The 19,390-nt window shown below is 43.1% G+C and overlaps 1 protein-coding gene across 3 annotated transcripts in view; it reads right to left on the bottom strand.

Annotated features, from left to right (window-relative positions):
* LOC118395591 (zinc finger protein 28-like) overlaps positions 1–19,390 on the bottom strand; it is a 102,965-nt gene that overhangs the window by 62,240 nt on the left and 21,335 nt on the right. Inside the window, exons 1-3 of one of the 3 annotated variants that reach the window (XM_052465166.1) lie at positions 10,828–11,267; positions 7,802–7,923; positions 4,223–6,934 (exon numbers count right to left, since the gene is read on the bottom strand). The exons of 1 other annotated variant lie outside the window; for it this stretch is intronic. In XM_052465166.1, coding sequence (XP_052321126.1) covers positions 5,729–6,934; positions 7,802–7,923; positions 10,828–11,110 — 1,611 coding nt within the window. In that variant the 5' untranslated portion in view covers positions 11,111–11,267 and the 3' untranslated portion in view covers positions 4,223–5,728. Of the gene's footprint in view, positions 1–4,222; positions 6,935–7,801; positions 7,924–10,827; positions 11,268–19,390 lie in introns of those variants that run through there. One more of the 3 variants, XM_052465168.1, reaches the window with a different exon arrangement.

Here is a 19,390-nt window from a genome sequence, read left to right as displayed (position 1 = left end):
CCGGTTTGGCGGTGGGTCAGTCATGGTGTGGGGTGGCATTTTTTTGGGGGGGACGCACAGCCCTCCATGTGCTCGCCAGAGGTAGCCTGACTGCCATTAGGTACCGAGATGAGATCCTCAGACCCCTTGTGAGACCATATGCTGGTGCGGTTGGCGCTGGGTTCCTCCTAATACAAGACAATGCTAGACCTCATGTGGCTGGAGTGTGTCAGCAGTTCCTGCAAGAGGAAGGCATTGATGCTATGGACTGGCCCGCCTGTTCCCCAGACCTGAATCCAATTGAGCACATCTGGGACATCATGTCTCGCTCCATCCATGCTTTAGTCCAGGTCTGGGAGGAGATCCCTCAGGAGACCATCCGCCACCTCATCAGGAGCATGCCCAGGCGTTTTAGGGAGGTCATACAGGCACGTGGAGGCCACACACACTACTGAGCCTCATTTTGACTTGTTTTAAGGACATTACATCAAAGTTGGATCAGCCTGTAGTGTGGTTTTCCACTTTAATTTTGAGTGTGACTCCAAATCCAGACCTTCATGGGTTGATAAATTTGATTTTCATTGATAATTTGTGTGATTTTGTTGTCAGCACATTCAACTATGTAAAGAAAGAAGTATTTAATAAGAATATTTCATTCATGCAGATCTAGGATGTGTTATTTTAGTGTTCCCTTTATTTTTTTGAGCAGTGTATATAAAACTTGAAGCAGCACTATCAAGGTTCTTATTAGCTTATTTCTAGCCTTCGCTGAGACGAGCCAATAATTAGTTTTTAGATTTTTACACTACATGTATCTGCTCATTTCCCTAATCACCCCATTCACTCTGTCCAGTTTGAAATATAGTTGAGTAGTGGAGACCAGAGTCTATCAAACTTGGGCTGTCTCTTGTGGAGGTCATAAGTGAGCTTTAAGAGGCAGAAAGTCAACAATCTGGTCAATCCACATTTTAAATGTAGGAGAGGTATTAGAGGCCCACAATAGGAGAATACATTTCTTAGCAAAGTATGTAATAGACATGAGCAAATTTTCTCTGTCAGGGTCAAGAACAAAGTCCTGCTGGGCATTAAGAAGATAGATACACGGGGTCATATCAAACTGTACATCTAGTATTTTATGTGCAGCAGCATGTATAGATTGCCAGAATCTGGCAATCTCTACAGCTCCAAAATACATGCATATAGGTTCCACTTTCAGGAGGTACATGGTTTACAGTTAGGAGACATCTGTTTTCATTCTATGGAGTCTCAAAGGAGTGTAATAAAATGTGTACAAAAATGTGTAATTAGATTATTTCATTTTGACATTAGTAGAGGTGCAGTATACCCTGTTACAAACCTCCGCCCATAACTCACTGATAGTCAGACCAAGGTCCTTTTCCCAGATTATTTTCAAAGGAGTAAATGAGGAGCCTCCTTTCTCAGAAAGGAGTATATAGATATAAGATATTTTGCCTTTAATGGATTGTGCTGTGACAAGAAGGGTTTCAACTTCATTCAACTGAGTTCTGAACCTCCTCTTGGAAGTAAATGAGGAAATGACATGTCTAATTTGAAGATATATATATTTTTTTATGGGATCTTGGCACATTGAATTCACTGCAGAGCTCTTGAAAGGATTTCAGTGTAGTGGTTTTCTGATGAAATAGGTCTGAAAAGGTCCTTATTCCAAGAGTATGCCAAAGTTGGCATCCCTCAGGGCTTTTGGCAAGTCTGGGTTGCCTACTATAGGCGAGTGAGAACATATTTGGGAGGAAATGCCCAGGTATTTCTTACAGTCCCTCCACGCTAGTAGTGTGCTGTAAATCACAAAGGTTTTGGCTATGTTGCCCACTTCACTAAAGTTATGAATGAATATGATTGAGCTTAAGGGCAATGAACCACATGATTGGGCTTCTGAATCCATGTTGACTCTTGTCTGTTTGTGATCCATGTTAGAATGTTGCGGATTTGGGCAGACCAGTAGTACAATTGAAGGGAGGGAAGGGCAAGACCACCCTTAGATTCAGGTTTCGATAGAGTGGAGAACTTGATCCTAGGTTTTTTATTTCTCCATATACATTTGGTGATGCTTTGGTTGGTTGTTTTGATAAATGAAACTGGGAGATAGCATGGGAGCATCTGAAATAAATAGTTCAGTCCAGGGAGGATGTTCATACGGATGACATTAATTCTTCCTACTAAGCTAATTGGGAGGGAGATCGTTCTTGATTCGATCCAGGAGTGGAAGATAATTTTCCTTGAAAAGGCTATTCAGATCTGGTGTTATGAAGATCCTGAGGTATTGACACCCCTGTGTCTTCCATTGGAAAGGACATAGTGTCTTCATAGAGCTGGTGAGTGTAATATTGAGTGGGCAGACGGTGCTCCAGAAAGCTCCACTCCATCCTGTCAAACGCCTTCTCAGCATCCAGTGAAGCCAGCAGGACAGGGGTCTTCTGTGCGTTTACTTGATCAATAATATCAAAAAGACGACGAATGTTATCAGAAGAGTATCGGTCTCTAATAAATCCAGTTTGGTCCGCTTTTATTATTTTGGGAAGAAGAGTGTTTAGTCTTTTGGCAAGCAATTTGGTAATTATTTTGTAGTCAAAATCCAACAAGCTTATGGGCCGGAAGGACTAGCAGGATAGAGGGTCCTTGTCCTTTTTGAGCAACACTGTAATGCGAGCTGTGCGCATTGAGTCTGGGAGAACTCTGTTTTTGCAAAAATCCTCCAGCATTGGCATGAAGATGGGGCGGAGCTGGGGCCAAAAAGCTTTGTAGAATTCAATGGGGAATCCATCTGGGCCTGCGGACTTATTAGGTGGCATGGAGGTAATTGCCTCCAGAATCTCCTCAGGAATGAAGGGGGAGTTGAGATCTTCTTGGTCGGTCTCTGATAGTTTAGGTAGCGAGATTCCCTCTAGGAAAGAGTGGAGTTCTGCCTCCGTGTGTTTTCTCTCAGAGGTATATAATTTGCAGTAAAAATCATGAAAAGTTCAATTGATCTTTTTTGGGTCATATGTGACCTCGTCCTCTTCTGTTCGGATAGCCATGATTGTACGCTCTGACTGCTCTTTTTTAAATTGGTAAGCAAGGCAATCTACTGGGCCTATTGCTATACTCATGGTATTTCTGTTTAGTAAAGAAAACTTTTTTTTATCTCCCGAGTGTAAGTCCAAATTCAGTTTGGCTTTGGCTGCTTTAAGATGACTCCAGGAGGTGCTGGGGATTGTTTATGTATTTTTTTCACAGCATTCCAGCTCCCTCTCAAGATCTAGCCTGTGTGCTTCCATTGCTTTTTTCTTAGAGGAAGCATATGCAATTAGATGACCTCTTAGTGTGGCTTTAGCAGCGTCCCACATTGTGGCCGGAAAAACAGGAGAATCTTTGTTGTCTTGTGTGTAGTTGTCTATCCATGTAGTTACCAATGTATGGAACGCTTCGTTTGATAGCATGGAGGTGTTGAATTTCCAGCTCTTTGACCTCGGGATGTTTTTGCAGAGGTCAAAGCGGAGGTGGACAAAGGCGTGATCTGAAAGTGCTATGGGTCCGATTGTTCATGTGGCTGAATTTATGAAACTCTTTGGGATAAAAATGTAATCTATACGGGAGTAGGTGTTATGGACATTAGAGTAGTATGTATAGTCCATAGATGAGCTATTAGTCTCTCTCCAGATATCTATCAGTCCCATCTCTTTAGTAAGAGAGTTCAACATCTTTGCAGATCTAGGATTTGTGGTGGGGACTTGAGATGATTTGTCTAGGGTTGGGTTAAGGGTACAATTAAAATCTCTGGCCACCACGCCAAAGGAAACACAAAGCTCATTCAACAGGGTTATCATTTTTTACATGAAAGCAGGAGTATCTGTGTTAGGGGCGTATATGTTTAATATAGTAATTGGTTGACCATACAGTGACCCAGTTATCAAAATAAATCTCCCATCCGGATCAGATATATTTTTGTCAATTGTGAATGGAACATTTTTATGGATAAGTATGGCTGTGCCTCTACTATTTGATTTGAAAGATGAGAAATACACAATAAGCTCTGCGGAGATTGGCATGTTCAGCATCACAGATGTGTGTCTCTTGTAATAGCGCGATGTCTGCTTTTTCCTTTTTTTAGAGCACATAGTATCTTTTTCCATTGTACTGCATGCCCTAGACCATGGCAGTCAGTTCCATGTCAATAGATTTAAGGTACTAGTCATCGTCATCGAACCCCCCTCCCCTCCCCCGCTCAGTCTCAATTCTGTGTTCCGAAAAAAAACAAGAACCGGGGAACAGTTAGCAACGCACAAAGTCTCCCTCTCCCCAACTAAGAAATGCCTCGTCCTCTCCTCCCCGCATTGAGTAAATGACAACGTAGCCCCCGTCCAGACCACACTGAAAGAGGGAGAAAATCAAATCAATAGCCCAGCCTACATATACCTCCCCCAAGGGACATAGGGAACAACAAGTAATAATAGCAACAAAAAACATGGAAATAAAAGTAGGCTGAAACATTAGTAGGCCTAGGTTAGGCTATAGAGCCTATCCCTCTCAGCTAAAGGAAAATAAATATAGATTGGACGGCTATAATGACATTTAGCGGGGCGGGTGGGTCTTTGGATATCGGCTATATGTTGCCTTACCTCCTTTAGTAATAGCATTAATCGCATTTAGTCAATGGTCCGTTTCTCATTGACCAGGATTGTCTTTCAAAAAACGTTTGGCCTCTTCGGGAGTTTTGAAGTGTCGCAAGGCTCCTTGGTGAAGAATCCTGAGCTCGTTTGGGTATTTGAATCCCCTGAAGATGCCTCGGTCAATGGAGTGTTTCTTCACCTCGTCAAACTCTCGGCGCTTTCGGCGTATTCCAGCTGACAGGTCCTGGTGTAAAGTGAGTTTGGCGTTTCCCACTGTGATGGTGTTGTTTTTCGCCGCCTGTAGGACTCGTTCCTTGTCGGTGAATCTCAGGAAACGTATGGTGATTGGGCGCGGTGGTTGTCTGAATGTTGGTGGGGGCCTCAGTGCTCGCTGAGCTCTCTCGAGTTCTATGGGCCTGTCGGTGGACAGGTGGAGCCACTCGGGAAGTTTGTCTTGCAGGTAGCGCATCAGTGGCATGTTTACCTCTTCTTTTTCGCCCAGATTTAATAGAACACAATTATTCCTTCGCCCCCGGTTTTCCAGGTCCTCTGTTTTCTCTTCCAGATGCTCTATTTTCTTTTTAGCATGTGCTATTGTTTCCATGGCATCTGTCAATATGTTTTCCATGGATAGGATTCGCCCCTCTGCCTTGTCCAGGTGCCCTGCGTTTATGGTTCTTGTTGTTGATGTCAGGCAAAGCGTTTTCCAGGATTGTCACTATCGCACTGAGCTGAGAATTAATGGCATCTAATTTAGTGTTGAGTTCTGTACGTTTGGATCTCAACTCAGAAAGGATGTCTTCGACAGAGTGCGAGGTTGACATTCGTTGGGCCTCGGGGGGGAGCGGGTCCTCTTGCTCCTGGCTAATGGCGCTAGCTTTTTCTGAAGCTAGCTTCTTCTTGTAGGCTTTTTCCATCGCTAATGCTCGTGTCCGGGTAAAAATGTCACCTGTAGTGTCGCCTTTTGTAGCCGCCATTACTTTTTTTTACTAAAGCTAAAGGAGTTTGAACTTGGAGTGGTGGTAAGATTAGGAATTGGAAACTACTTGTGCAGAGCTCTTAGTTCATGCCGCCATCTCGTTCAAGGGTCACGTGATCCCTCCCAAAGGTTACTTTCTATGTTATAGAGTGGAATGGTTTTTCTGCTGGTGTATCATGAGGTAGCACCTATCGGAGAACCTCTTCCCGCAGTCCATACAGGCGATCGGCCTCTCTCTCATGTGGACCTTCAGGTGTATCTTCAGGTTGCTAGCCTGGGCGAAGCGCATGTGACACTGGGTACAGCTGTAGGGTTTCTCCCCTGTGTGGACCCTCTGGTGCCTCTTAAGGCTGGATGAGTGTGCAAAGCGCATGTGACACTGGGTACAGCTGAAGGGTTTAATCCCTGTGTGGACCCTCTTGTGGATCTCCAACTTCTGGAGGCAGCTGAAGCCTTTGTTACAGAACAAGCAGAGGAACTGTTTCTCATTACTATTGTCTGATGTTGCTCCCACTGCCTGAGCCTTGGCCTTTTGGCCCTTTGAGTTCAATACCTGATCGAAAAGGACGCTGCTGTGTGAATCAGACGGCCCCATCGTCGTGGACACTGGTTCGCGATCCCTGAACGCGTGTAAAGGGGAGTGGGTGGCGACATTTAGATTTGTCCCTAAGCTTCCCCTGTAATCTAACAAATCTCTGCCCTGTGAGTGTCTGTCTCCTAGATGACAATCTACATTCCATGTGGGAGGAGCATCGCCCTCCACTTTCACAGTCACTTCATCTACGACTATAACCCCCCCTTTCTTATCTAGGCACCCTTCAGTGTATACACTACTACTGTACTGGTTCAAGTTCCCTCTCGACAGATCATTCTGTGTCTCTAAACCCAAGGATATGTTGCCAGGCTCGATCTCTGTAGTGTAGGAACAAGACGGATCATTGCCAGTCTCTAATGCATCACATGAGTCCCGTTGGGAATGAACTGTCCTTGGGCTCAGGGTACCGTAAAGTAAATACTCTGAGCCGGGAGCAGGAGGACAGCCCAGTGGCTCCAGCCCCTCTGGGTCTGACCTGAGGACAGATCCTGTATGTAAAAGCCTTTGTGTTACAATTAAAGTCTCTGTGTCTGTCTCTGACTTGAGGACCTCGTTCATTGTTTCACTGTTCTCTGTGATGTTGCGTTTTGCCCTGGGCTGGGGCGAGGAGGTGAGGTCCTTTGTAGCCACAGGGGGTGCCACTCCAGCCGCTATTCCAGTCTGGATGTTTCTGATTTGTTGTGGGTCTCCTTCAGTCCTCTCCTGCTTTACCAGAGACGATCCTCCAGGACCTGCAGCCTCTGTATCTGTAGACTGACTCAAGAAGAACGGAGGTTATTATCAGTACATGAGTTGAATTGGATAACAATGTCAAAGGGAAGTCTCTCTATAAATTAGGATGTACATGTGTAACAGTATAACTTTAGACCGTCCCCTCGCCCATACCCGGGCGCGAACCAGGGACCCTCTGCACACAACTACAGTCACCCACGAAGCATTATTATCCATCGCTCCACAAAAGCCACAGCCCTTGCAGAGCAAGGGGAACCACTACTTCAAGGTCTCAGAGCAAGTGAGGTCACCGATTGAAACACTATGTAGCGCGCACCACCGCTAACTAGCGAGCCGTTTCACATCCGTTACACTCACCCCCCTTTTGACCTCCTCCTTTTCCACAGCAACCAGTGATCCGGGTCAACAGCATCGATGTAACAGCATAACTTTATACCGTCCCCTCGCCCATACCCGGGCGCGCGAACCAGGGACCCTCTGCACACATTAACTACAGTCACCCACGAAGCATCGTTACCCATCGCTCCACAAAAGCTGTTTCACATCTGTTACACATGTTAGCAAGTGAATAGCTGAGTGGAGCGTTTCTGATTTTTAAAATTTGTATTTTTAATTGACCTGTTATTTATCTAGGCAAGTCAGTTAAGATCAAATTCTTATTTACTATGACAGCCTACCCCGGCCAAACCCTAACGCCACTGGGCCAGTCCCTATGGGACTCCCAATCACAGCCGGTTGTGATACAGCCTGGAATCAAACCAGGGTCTGTAGTGACACCTCTAGCACTGAGATGCAGTGCCTTAGGCCACTGCGCCACTCGGGAGCCCCGAAATAAACTAGCCATATTTAATGTACTGTCATTTTTTTATGGTACACTATGACACTAACCTCTATCACCATGTGCTGGGTTGAGGTTCCACTCCCCTCATCAACAGTGACTGGTTGGTCATGTCTCCATGTATTGTCGCTCATTGGCTTCACAAAGCTCCTGTGGCCTCCAGTGAGATGTCCTTCACCGGAGAGAGTGATTGGGGGTTAAAGAGGTGGTTAGGTTAGCTACTGTCAATGCTCAACACTATATAGTACACTATTGACAGTTTTGACTGTGATTGTGTCCGAATTCCCATAATTGCGTCCTAAATAGTATGCTGTTTGAGTATGCGAAAACAAAGTAATAGTATGCGACAATTAAAAAATCTAGTGTACCTTAAATACTAATTCCGCCTTTGACAACAGCCAATCAATTAGATAAAGGGATGCGCTACTGAAATCACCGAATAGCGTGAAACAATGCAATCGCGCATTACACATTCCCAGTATGCGATAAAATAGAATGTTCTATATTATGTGAATTTTTGAACATTTTGATGGTTTAAATGCCAGGATGTTATACTCATCTCAGCTCTTTATCTAGTAGAATTAGATGCACACTTTTCCACAATGCATTGGAAGAGGTGGGCTGCGAGTGATGGGCCCTACTTCTTTGAGTAGTCAAACCACAAAACTAAGCTACTTAATTGGGAAGATGTAGATTTTGTTCTCCTTAAAATAATTGAGTATTGAATTGTAGGCACTACATCATTGAAACGTGTTTATTGTTCTCTTGGCCATCATCAGAGCTTTTAAACTAAATACTTCATATTTTGATTTCTGAACGTGTTGGCACTGGGGACTCGGGATGTGGCTGCGTTATTGATGTCATGTTAATCAGGCCTTTTGATTTTAACATGGATTGTTTTAGTTTTGCAGGCTAGGCTTTACCTATTTAATTATTTAACGTATGGATGAAGCCTTACCAGTGATTCTGATCTCGTTCCCAATGATCAGTGCTTTAGTTTTATGTTGATGTCCAGGGGTTCTGAATTTGCGATGCATCCGACTGTCCGCCTATTTATTTGAACATTTGAAAAGTTTTGGTGTGTGTACTAGGCTATTTTGATTTAATTTATATACAGTGCATTCGGAAAGTATTCAGACTCCTCAACTTTTTCCACATTTTGTTACGTTACAGCCTTACTCTAAATTGGCAAAATATTTTTTGTTCCCCTCATTCTACACACAATACCCCATGACAAAGCGAAAACAGATTTTTAGACATATTGGCAAACTACCAAAGGTGCTTCAACAAAGTACTGAATAAAGGGTCTAAATACTTATGTAAATGTGATATTTCATTTTTTTTATATACATTTCCACACAAAATATATGTTACAGCATTCTGGTTTCACTAATAAATATGTTGAAATGGAACCAAATTCTGTTTCTGTCTTCAGTACTTTTTAAATGGGCGGCAGGTAGCCTAGTGGTTAGAGCTTTGGACTTGTAACCGAAAGGTTGCAAGATCAAATCCCCGAGCTGAGGTAAAAATCTGTCGTTCTGCCCCGGAACCCACTGTTCCTAGGCTGTCATTGAAAATAAGAATTTGTTCTTATTAACTGACTAAAACAATCCATACTCTAATCCATACTCTAAATAGAATAGGAATAGAACTTTAGGCCTACTCAGGCTGGTTATATTAGACCTCACATTTGACCTACACTGTAGCCCAGAGGTCAGCCTGATCTCATAGACTAGAAGTAACATAGTACATGTAAATCCGGGAGACCAAATTAGTATGATATGTTAGGTATGGTTACATAAGGCAGATGGTTACTTAAGGCAACAACGTTAGCCGGATAGTGCAAACATCTAGCAACCCAAAGGTTGAGAGTCTGAATCTCATGATGGACAGCTTTAGCTAATTGTCACCTTTAACTACTTTTTATGTACTTTGCAACTACATAGCATGTTAGATAACCCTTCTCCAACACTTACTCTGTACATAAATCTTCCAGGTCAGTTAAATCGGTACCTGTAGCACTCCAGGGTTGCCTAACCCCTGCAACCTTGTCTCAGAGCATTTCGTATGATTATGTACATAAATCCATATACTCTATTAGTATGATATGTTACATTTTGTATGGTATGTATTATTTTGTGGATGTCCATCACCCATTTTGTGTGATATGTTATGAATTTGTATAACTTATAATATGTTACAAATGTGCAAAATATGTTACACATTTTAGCTAGGGGGTTAGCTGGCTAAAGTTAGCTAGGCTTGGGGGTCAGGGTTAAGTTTAGGAGAAGGGTTAGCTAACATGCTATGTAGTTGCAAAGTACCTAAAAAGTAGTTAAAGGTGTAACAATGCCTAATATATCATACTAATTTGGTCTTCCGGATTTACATTTACAATGTTACGTCTAGTCTATGAGACCAGGCTGTCCTCTGGGCTACAGTGTAGGTCTAATGTGGCAAGTTTCCTATAACCAGCCTGAGTAGGCCTAAAGCTCTATTCCTATTCTATTTAGAGTTTAGATAAATTAATCAAATTGGAAATGAGCCATTATCAGGTTGGTTAACGTAATATCTGTTGAATTTGAAAAAAAAAAACACCCACACTCAGCCCTGCCCCACCTACTCAGCCAGTCAGGAGCAGCTACTGCGTTGCATACTGCATATTTCTTTACTAATGATACTTGCTAAATAGTATGCGACAATGGGTACACAGTATGCCGTTTAAGTATGTAGTATGGGTATTCAGACACATACGCTGTCTAGAATTGGCACGGATTTAAAGTAACAATCACTTAACATAATCAATCAATAAATAGTATGTCAATAAGTTATGTTCCACGCATCATCTTATTTTCATTGAGTAAATAATAAGAAATGCCGTAAAAAATACAAATCTGGTTAGAATATGATAGTGTCTTTGTGCAAGATTGCTAAGTAATCAGAGGAATTATTGCATAATATCTCAGACCCAATTCTGGATAATTAACTATGTAGTAAATAACGCATCTAAAGTTACACATGCGCAGAGGGGAACGGGGCGACAGGCCCAGAAGCCTCGTCCTTCTGCAAAATGTACCTCTTGCCATCTCTCTGTATTGGTCGAGGATCTTGACACTACTGGGACGACTGGCGACGACGCGCTCTCGCATTGTCCTCTCTGCGCGATCCCGTGCCACCTTTAGTTCCAATAGCTGTAGTTTCCTCCGCAATGCCCTGTTTTCTTTCTGGCTTTGAGTTATTTCCAATTGTAACACTGCATAGTCGTCATCTACGAGTTTACAGATCTCTGCCACGGCTGCATTCGCTAGCACCTCCATGATGGAGGCTATTTGAGTGTGAAAAACCACACAGTTAGCCATTGTTAGCAGCTAGCTAGCGTTACCTAGATAACATCTATCAAACAAGGCCCGTCATATAACCGTATAAATAACAAAAACGTTGAAATTGTTATTGGCCGCTGGTCGTTCTTGATTCCGTGTACTTCTTCGGTAGATTGGCGGTCTTAAACAAACGTTTAAAGGTGCATGCCGCCACCTATTGTGCTGGAGTGGGTGGTCAATCACGATTCCCAAAGCTCTACTTTGGTAGAAATGAAAAGAAACCCATAAACCTAAATCCTCATACTACTAAGAAAATAAAAAAGAGCCCTACTAAATTCCAACAGACCCTTTCCCATCCCCCAACCTTAAAGACCCTAGACTTAAATCTCTCCCGACTCTTCAACATACCTGCAACAATACAACACATGCTCCACCATTACATTACAGATGCAAAGCATTCATATGCTTACCAAACACCACCTCTAACTTCCTAATCTGACCTTTGAATCTTGGTCCACCAACCTTTCTTTAGAGGGCATATAAATCCTGGCCCTTGGGCTCAGAATCCCACCTCTTCTGCCACACATCTATCAAAACAGCTCTGAGCTTACATTTGGCCTCTCCCCTACCCAGTGGTAGAGTTCATCTGTTTGTCCTCTACATACAGCATTTGCACATCTAATTCAGGAATGTGTATTGCTGCTACTCACAGGTCGGAGTGTGAATTGTAAATTTTGTTCCCAAAAAAAGAGAAAAAGGGAAACATTTAAATTGCACCATCATCTAACCCTGCACCTATACACTATCCCCCAAAACCTACCATCCCACTACTTTGGCCCCAAGAGATCCTACACCAGTTCTGGGATAATGGAACCTCTTCTCTAAAAAACTCCCTGTAGATCTTCTGCTCTAAAATCTCTCACCCTAATATTTCTCTGCTGCTGCAACTACCACATCTATCTTTGATTTCAGGGATTTCCGCTCTGTCAGTGCAGTGCAGTTGATCACCATGGCAATAAACGCAAGAAATCCAACCTTTCTAAAAACGCATCCTCTCTGGATCTCTTTCATTCGCTCTAAGTTATTGTCTAACTTGTTGGGAAAGTGGTCAAAGTTGCTGATTTGTGTCAAAAGTTGAATGTTGGAAGTCATGTCACAATGGGCCCTTTAGAATGACGTGTAAATCCCATGAAAGTAGATGGACAACAAGCTTAATAGTTTAAAAAGTAGAAAATATATCAAACACTTCTTTTAAAGTTTGAATGGCGTTTCTATCTTAAATGGTGTAAGAGTGCTAAAGAATAATAATAGCTAGATGGTAATTTTACATGAAGTAAAAATGTGGGACTTGCTTTACCTGTTTTAAAAGCAGTTAACTATAGTCAAAGCAGTTAACTATAGTCAAAGCAGTTAACTATAGTCAAAGTTAAATGTAGTAAAATAATTGGTCTGATTACTTTGATATACCACTATGTCAACCTTATTACTTTGGATTGTGGGGCAATTAGATCACACATTTCATCAGAAATATTTACTCTGACTACTAGACTTGTATACAGTCTCCTACTAGAATACCACAGTACATGCAAACTGTAACAATAGAGAAGAGAAGAGAAGTCAATAAGGCATTGTGGAAGCTAAGTAAATGAAAAAGTACTTTTTTTCACAATGTATTTTGACAACAGCTGGATGTTCATGAAGTCCTCTCTGGGCTGTGCCTGGAACAGGGAAGTCCTTCCCTTGGGGCACCTCTCAGTTAACTGAGCAGAGCACACTGTACATCTGAGATTGATTCTTTTAAATGCAAATGTAGATCGTTCATTTTATTTGGACTTTTGTTTTTTATGCTAACATGAAGACAGAACTAATGCAAGCAGTGAATGGGATACCAATGTTTTGGTCAAGATTCATACCTGGGAGATGTCTGATGTGAAAATGCAATACGCTGGGTTGTGATAGCTTTAGTATCTCTGCAACTTTGGGGTCGAGAAATGAACACTGGATCCAGCAGGGTATTATTTTTTTGTGGTAGCAGCTTGTATCATTTGTACATACCCTCTCTCATGAAACAACGTCAAGATGGGCTAGTCGATCTGGACAGCAGATCCTTGTGGAAGAAGTGTGTGTGTGTACTGGTCTAAATGATTTTGTGACATCTTACCTGTAGAAAACGATAATTGTGGCACTTCTAACAGACCGAGTAAGCAGGGCTATCAATGCAAAGTGAGATCAGATGTTGCTATGGTAACCAGGGAAACGTCACCAACGAAGTTACATAAGTGGGAAGTTAGCTCAATGAAAGCAGTTGATGTGGTTACTAAAATAGCTCTCTAACCTTTGATTGGTAGAAGCTATTCCTGTTCTGAGTTCATATTTGAAATTTCCAACACTCACTCCCTGAACTTGCTTCTTGACTCAGCACACTCATTACAGCAGTGACTGTGATAAGTGGAACCTATGCTGTTCTCGCCCTCCACTGAGACTAATGCTGTGTTCAAAACAACTGGGAACTATTGAGATCCAACTGGAAAAAAATGTTTTGAGCGGTCATGAATTCCAAGTCAGAAACTCTGGCATCTATCTAGACCTCTGACTTTCCAACCTGAAAATCACTGACATCCTGATTTGACCACCTTTTTTCCCGAGTTCCCATTTGTATTGAAATCACCATGACAATCAGTCCAGTAAAATAAAATAAACAAATAATTTAAATTTATGCTCAGCAATTTGCTACACCAACTGATCTATTTTGTAATCAAAGCTTGAGTTTTGAAATATGGTCTGAGAAGGCCAATATTGGCAGGCCAGGCATATACTCAATATGCTGTGATAATGTATTAGGCCTACTGCACAAACCTCATTCTTACAGAACTGTTAAGTAACGTTTCAAAAAAATCTGAGCGAGAGATCAGTGAAAATTTTGACTCAGAATAGGTTGGTGACCACTGGCCTACACAGTACAGTACAAACACAATATGTGACAGACTTTTTAGGCACAATGCCTGAATGCAATATTCTACCCAGGAATATTCAACACTGAAATCTGTTGCTCTCATTATTCCAAATGCATCTGTGGATCTTTTCTGCTGACAACAATGAAAGTTAATCTTTGTCTTTAATGCAGGGTTTGATGTAAATGTCAGAAGCTATCGATTCGAATGGTTCCTTTCTATGTTATAGAGTGGAATGGTTTTTCTCCTGGTGTTTCCTGAGGTAGCTCCTCTCTGAGAACCTTTTCCAGCAGTCCGTACAGGCAAACGGCCTCACTTCAGTGTGGATCTTCAGGTGCATCTTCAGATGGTGCTGGTGGGAGAACCTCTTCTCACACTTGGGGCAGCTGTGGGGTTTCTCTCCTGTGTGGACCCTCTGGTGCATCTTTAGGGCACCAGCCTGGGCGAAGCGCATGTGACACTGGGAACAACTGTAAGATTTCTCCCCTGTGTGTACCCTCTGGTGCCTCTTCAGGTTGCCAGCCTGGGCGAAGCGCATATGACACTGGGTACAGCTAAAGAGTCTAGCCCTGTCGTTTGAGTTCAATGCCTGATCCAAAAGGGTGCAGTCGTGTGAATCGGAAGGCCCCATTGACATGGACACTGGGTCGCGATCCCAGAACAGGTGGAAAGTGGAGTGGGTGACAGCGTTTGGATTTGTCTCTAAGCTTTCCCTGTATTCTAAGAAATCTCTGCCCTGTGAATGTCTGTCTCCTAGGTGACTATCTGCATTCACTGTGGGAGGAGCGTCGCCCTCCACTTTCACAGTCACCTCATCTACCACAATAACCTCTACTTTCTTATCTAGGAACCCTTCAGAGTATACACTACTACTGTACCGGTTCCCGTCCCCTCTAGACAGATCAGTCTGTGTCTTCAAATCCAAGGATACGTTGCCAGGGTCCATTTCTGTAGCGTAAGTACAAGAAGGGTCATCAACGCCAGTGTATAACACCTCACCATCTCCACAGGAATGAACTGTCCTCTGGCTCTGGTGAAATATTGGTAAGTATTCTGAGCCGGGAACAAGAGGACAGCCCAATGGACCCAGACTGTCTGGGTCTGATATGTGTTCAGATCCTGTGTGTAAGAGACTGTGTGTTACATTTAAAGTCTCAGTGTTCGTCTCTGACTTGAGGACAGTGTTTGCGTTCCACAGACCTCAGTGATGCTGCGTCGGGTACTGGACTGCGCTGGGCCGGTGTCCTCCGTGGCTACAGGGGGAGCTCCAGTCTGGATGTCTCTGCTTTGCTGTAGGTCCTCCTCTCCTTCAGTCATTTCCTACTTGACCCCAGGATGTTCAGCCTCTGCATCTGAAGACTGACACAAGAATAGAGGAGGTTGTTACCAGTACATGAGTACAATTGGTTTCACAAGCTCCCTTATGGCAGATAAATCCGGATGTACATGTAAGCAAATGAATAGCTGAGGGGAGCCTTTCTGAAATAAACTGGCCACATTTGATGTAATACTATGACACTAACCTCTATCATGATAACGTGCTGGGTTGAGGTTCCACTCCCCTCATCAACAGTGATTGGTTGGTCATCTCTCCATGTATTGTGTCCCGCTGGCTTCACACAACTCCTGTGGCCTCCAGTGAGATGTCCTTCACCTGAGAGAGTGATTGGGGGAAAAGAGATGGTTAGGTTTGCTACTGTCAATGCTCAATAGTATATTGTACACTATTGACAGATTTGACACTGATTATAATTGGTAACGATGTAAGGTAACACTTCTCTTAACTTATTGATATACTATTTATTGATAAATGTATTATGTTCATACATCACAATGTTTTCATTGAGTTAATAATAGGAAATGCAGTAAATCATGAATCTGATAAGAATCTGGTTAGAATATCATATTGTGTCTATGCTCAAAATTGCAATTACATAGCTTACTAATTACTTAATTAACTTACTATCCAAAAAATGACCAAGACCCAATTCTGGGTAACACATCTGAACACATGTGCAGAGGTGAAGGCTGCGACAGGCTGCGTAAATTCAGCCTTCGGCAACATGTACAGTACCTCTTGCCTTTCCTCTGTATCGGTCGAGGATCTTGACACTACTGGGACGACTGGCGAGGACGCGCTCCCGTGCTACCCACGGTTCCAGTAGCGGTAGTCTCCTCTGCAATGCCCTGTTTTCTTTCTGACTGAGTTATTTCCAAATGAAACACTGCATAGTCGTCATCTACGAGTTTACAGACCTCTGCCACGGCTGCATTTGCTAGCACCTCCATAATGGAGTCAATTTGAGTGTGAAAAACCATACTGTTAGCCATTGTTAGCGTTACCTTGATAACATCTGTCAGCCAAGTGCTGTAAGTATGTGATGCTGTGCAGTTAAATTACTCATATTTTGAGTTCCATGGTGTTAATAAACGTATAAATAACAACAAAAACTTGAATGTGGAAATTGTTCTTGGTCGCTGTTAATTTCCGTTTACACTTCTTCTTTGGGTTTCATGTCGAACTACACGCAAAGGGGTGTATTGTCGCCGCCAACCGTGCGGAATCAAATCAAATGTGAATAAAAATACTCATACCGACTACCCAAAAATCACTCAACATGCTCCTGTCTTCATCTGTTTAAATCAATAATCCATGTCTGATCCCTTCACAGGCTCAGTAGCCTGGGAGGGTGGCACATCTTCCATCACCAGTAACCCTGGTAAATCTTCCGCTGTGAATTCCTAAAGACCCAGATACTTTCCCTGTCTTAGTCACAATGAGTTCTTTTCTACTTGAGCCGTGCAGTTTATCACAGTTGCAATGAAAGGCCAAAAATAGACTTTCTTTACATACAGCATGTCTGGTTCTCTTGGTTGACAAATAGGCCCATTGACTATGGGTATTGGTGCATCAACTACCATTTCTTCATCTTCACTTTCTCACTCAATTATTTTGCCTGCCACCGCATAGGAGCTCTGATGTACCGCCCTTACTTTTGCCACCTCAACCTCCTTCACCCTTACAGGGCACTCCACAAACTTTGGGCCATGATCCCAACCACAATTGCAACAAGGCCATTCTTCACCCCGATCTGTATACTCCACCCATTTGAAACATGGCCAAATCCTTTACAATTTTTTCACTGTAATGTTTTGGAGACAAAAGCTCTTACTGCGTAACTGATATACCCCAGCTTCACATGCATAGGGAGGTGCTCATCATCAAAAAACTATAGAACCGACTAACTTTCTTCCATTGTTCCTTCCACCATGCAGGTCAAGCGACGGGCATTAACCACACCTGGGATTCCTGTTACAAGGTTTTCATCTTTACCTTCCATCGACACCCAGGAGACACCCTACTCTGGAGTTCAATGCACGATACTTCGGGTGACTCGAATCTTGTGAGACCCACTGCCCTCTTCCTCTGTTCCACAGACACAAAATTAATTAAGTCCACTCCTGGTCACTCTGATTGAACTTTTCCCAACATAAGATTCACCCTCTTCGAGATTTTTTTGATGACGATGTTTAACTGGGATGTCCGTTCAGGACATCCCAGTTAAACATCGTCATCAAAAAAATCTCATCCCAACAAGAAACAAATCATTGTTGGATATATGATCATCCCCTTCAATTATTGACACTTTTTTATTTTTCATTCCATTCTTCGACACTACTGTTGTCCATTTCTCTTCTCCAACTCCTCTCGATGCGCTTTTCATTTCACTTCTGCCATCACCGACGGCTACTTCTGTTTACTTCTTCTTCTTTGGGACTGGGTTCTTCCTCTTCTATGATATAATGGCGGTCCGCAAACAAACGTTAGCTCCACATGTCTAAATTCTCCTTATACCAAACTCTGGGTTCGCTCCCAGGCTCTGTCGCAACCGGCCGCGACCGCCCGTGGGGCGACGCACAATTGGCCCAGCGTCGTCCGGGTCGCGCACCAGCGTCTCCTGTGGCGGGCTGGGCGCAGTGCACGCTAACCAAGGTTGCCAGGTGCACAGTGTTTCCTCTGACACATTGGTGCGGCTGGCTTCCGGGTTGGATGCGCGCTGTGTTAAGAAGCAGCGCGGCTTGGTTGGGTTGTGTATCGGAGGACGCATGACTTTCAACCTTCGTCTCTCCCGAGCCCGTACGGGAGTTGTAGCGATGAGACAAGATAGTAGCTACTAAAAACAATTTGATACCACGAAATTGGGGAGAAAAAGGTGTAAATAAATGAATAAATAAAAATAAAAACTTATACCAATGTAATTGTCAACCAGTTTCCCTATATTGCTGACTTCTGACCAAACTTTTATTTTCTCTACCGAGGTTAGATCAACAACAGGATCTTGGAGTAACCACAGAGGAACATCCCCTATCACCACAGAAGGGGCAACCTCCACCTCCCTCAAACCACTCATCAGCAAGCCTTCCAACTGTCCAACCAAAACCACTGCCTTGCCTACTAGTATATTCCCAAATGTCATCTAGAACAGTAGCAGTGGGATGGCCAACCTCACAGCCTTTCAGCCTAACCCAATAAGCAAATGACAATTTTTTACACTGTATACCCAAAGGCATCTCACCTACCTCCACTAGTAAGGCACATACATATGTTGATTTAAATGCACTGTGGTAAACTGTGGGGTTTTGGGTTGAGCGTGCAGAGATTGACACAGAGACAGGGAGGCTTTAGTCTGCAAAAACAACTTTCCTAAGACAGAAAATAAACATAACAAAGAAAATCACTGAGGATTGGCTCGGTCCTTCTTCTCTCCTTTCGCTTAGTGTCGGTCTCTCCTTGTTCTCTCTCGCAGTGTGCCACCGTGCTCCTTTTATTTGGCCTCCACGGCTGTTTGGTACTTCCCCTAATTACCTACACTTAGAGCTGTCTGTATCTGGGTGCCCAGCTCCTGTATTCCCAGCAGACGGGGCCAACGTCACTTAACGTACCTCCCCTCTATTACCATCCCCCCATGGTAAACCTCCTGGGATACCACAGCCTCTGAAGCCAAGCCTTCGCCTCTGTTCCATAAACTATACACCCGTAATCACCTGTTGTCTGGATCAGAGCTCTATAAATTCATAAACGATTATCTGTCAGCACCCCATTCATAATCAGAGACCGAGCGCATAACATTCACCACCTTCTAACACTTTATTTCAACATTTATGGCATATGATATTTCCATGTATATCGCTCATTGAACCATAGACCCAAATATTTGAACTTAGAAACCCTCGCCATAGGCTGTCCATACAGAAACAACTGTATATTATCAGCAACTTTCTCCTTAGAGAAGAGTATACAGCAAGACTTTCACCACTAACAATTTAAATCCTCAGTCAATCAACCATGTTTCTGGCTGATTTGCAT

This window comes from Oncorhynchus keta, chromosome 16, assembly GCF_023373465.1.
Source record: "Oncorhynchus keta strain PuntledgeMale-10-30-2019 chromosome 16, Oket_V2, whole genome shotgun sequence".
Lineage (NCBI taxonomy): Eukaryota > Metazoa > Chordata > Actinopteri > Salmoniformes > Salmonidae > Oncorhynchus > Oncorhynchus keta.
This window is presented reverse-complemented; position numbering and strand designations above follow the sequence as displayed.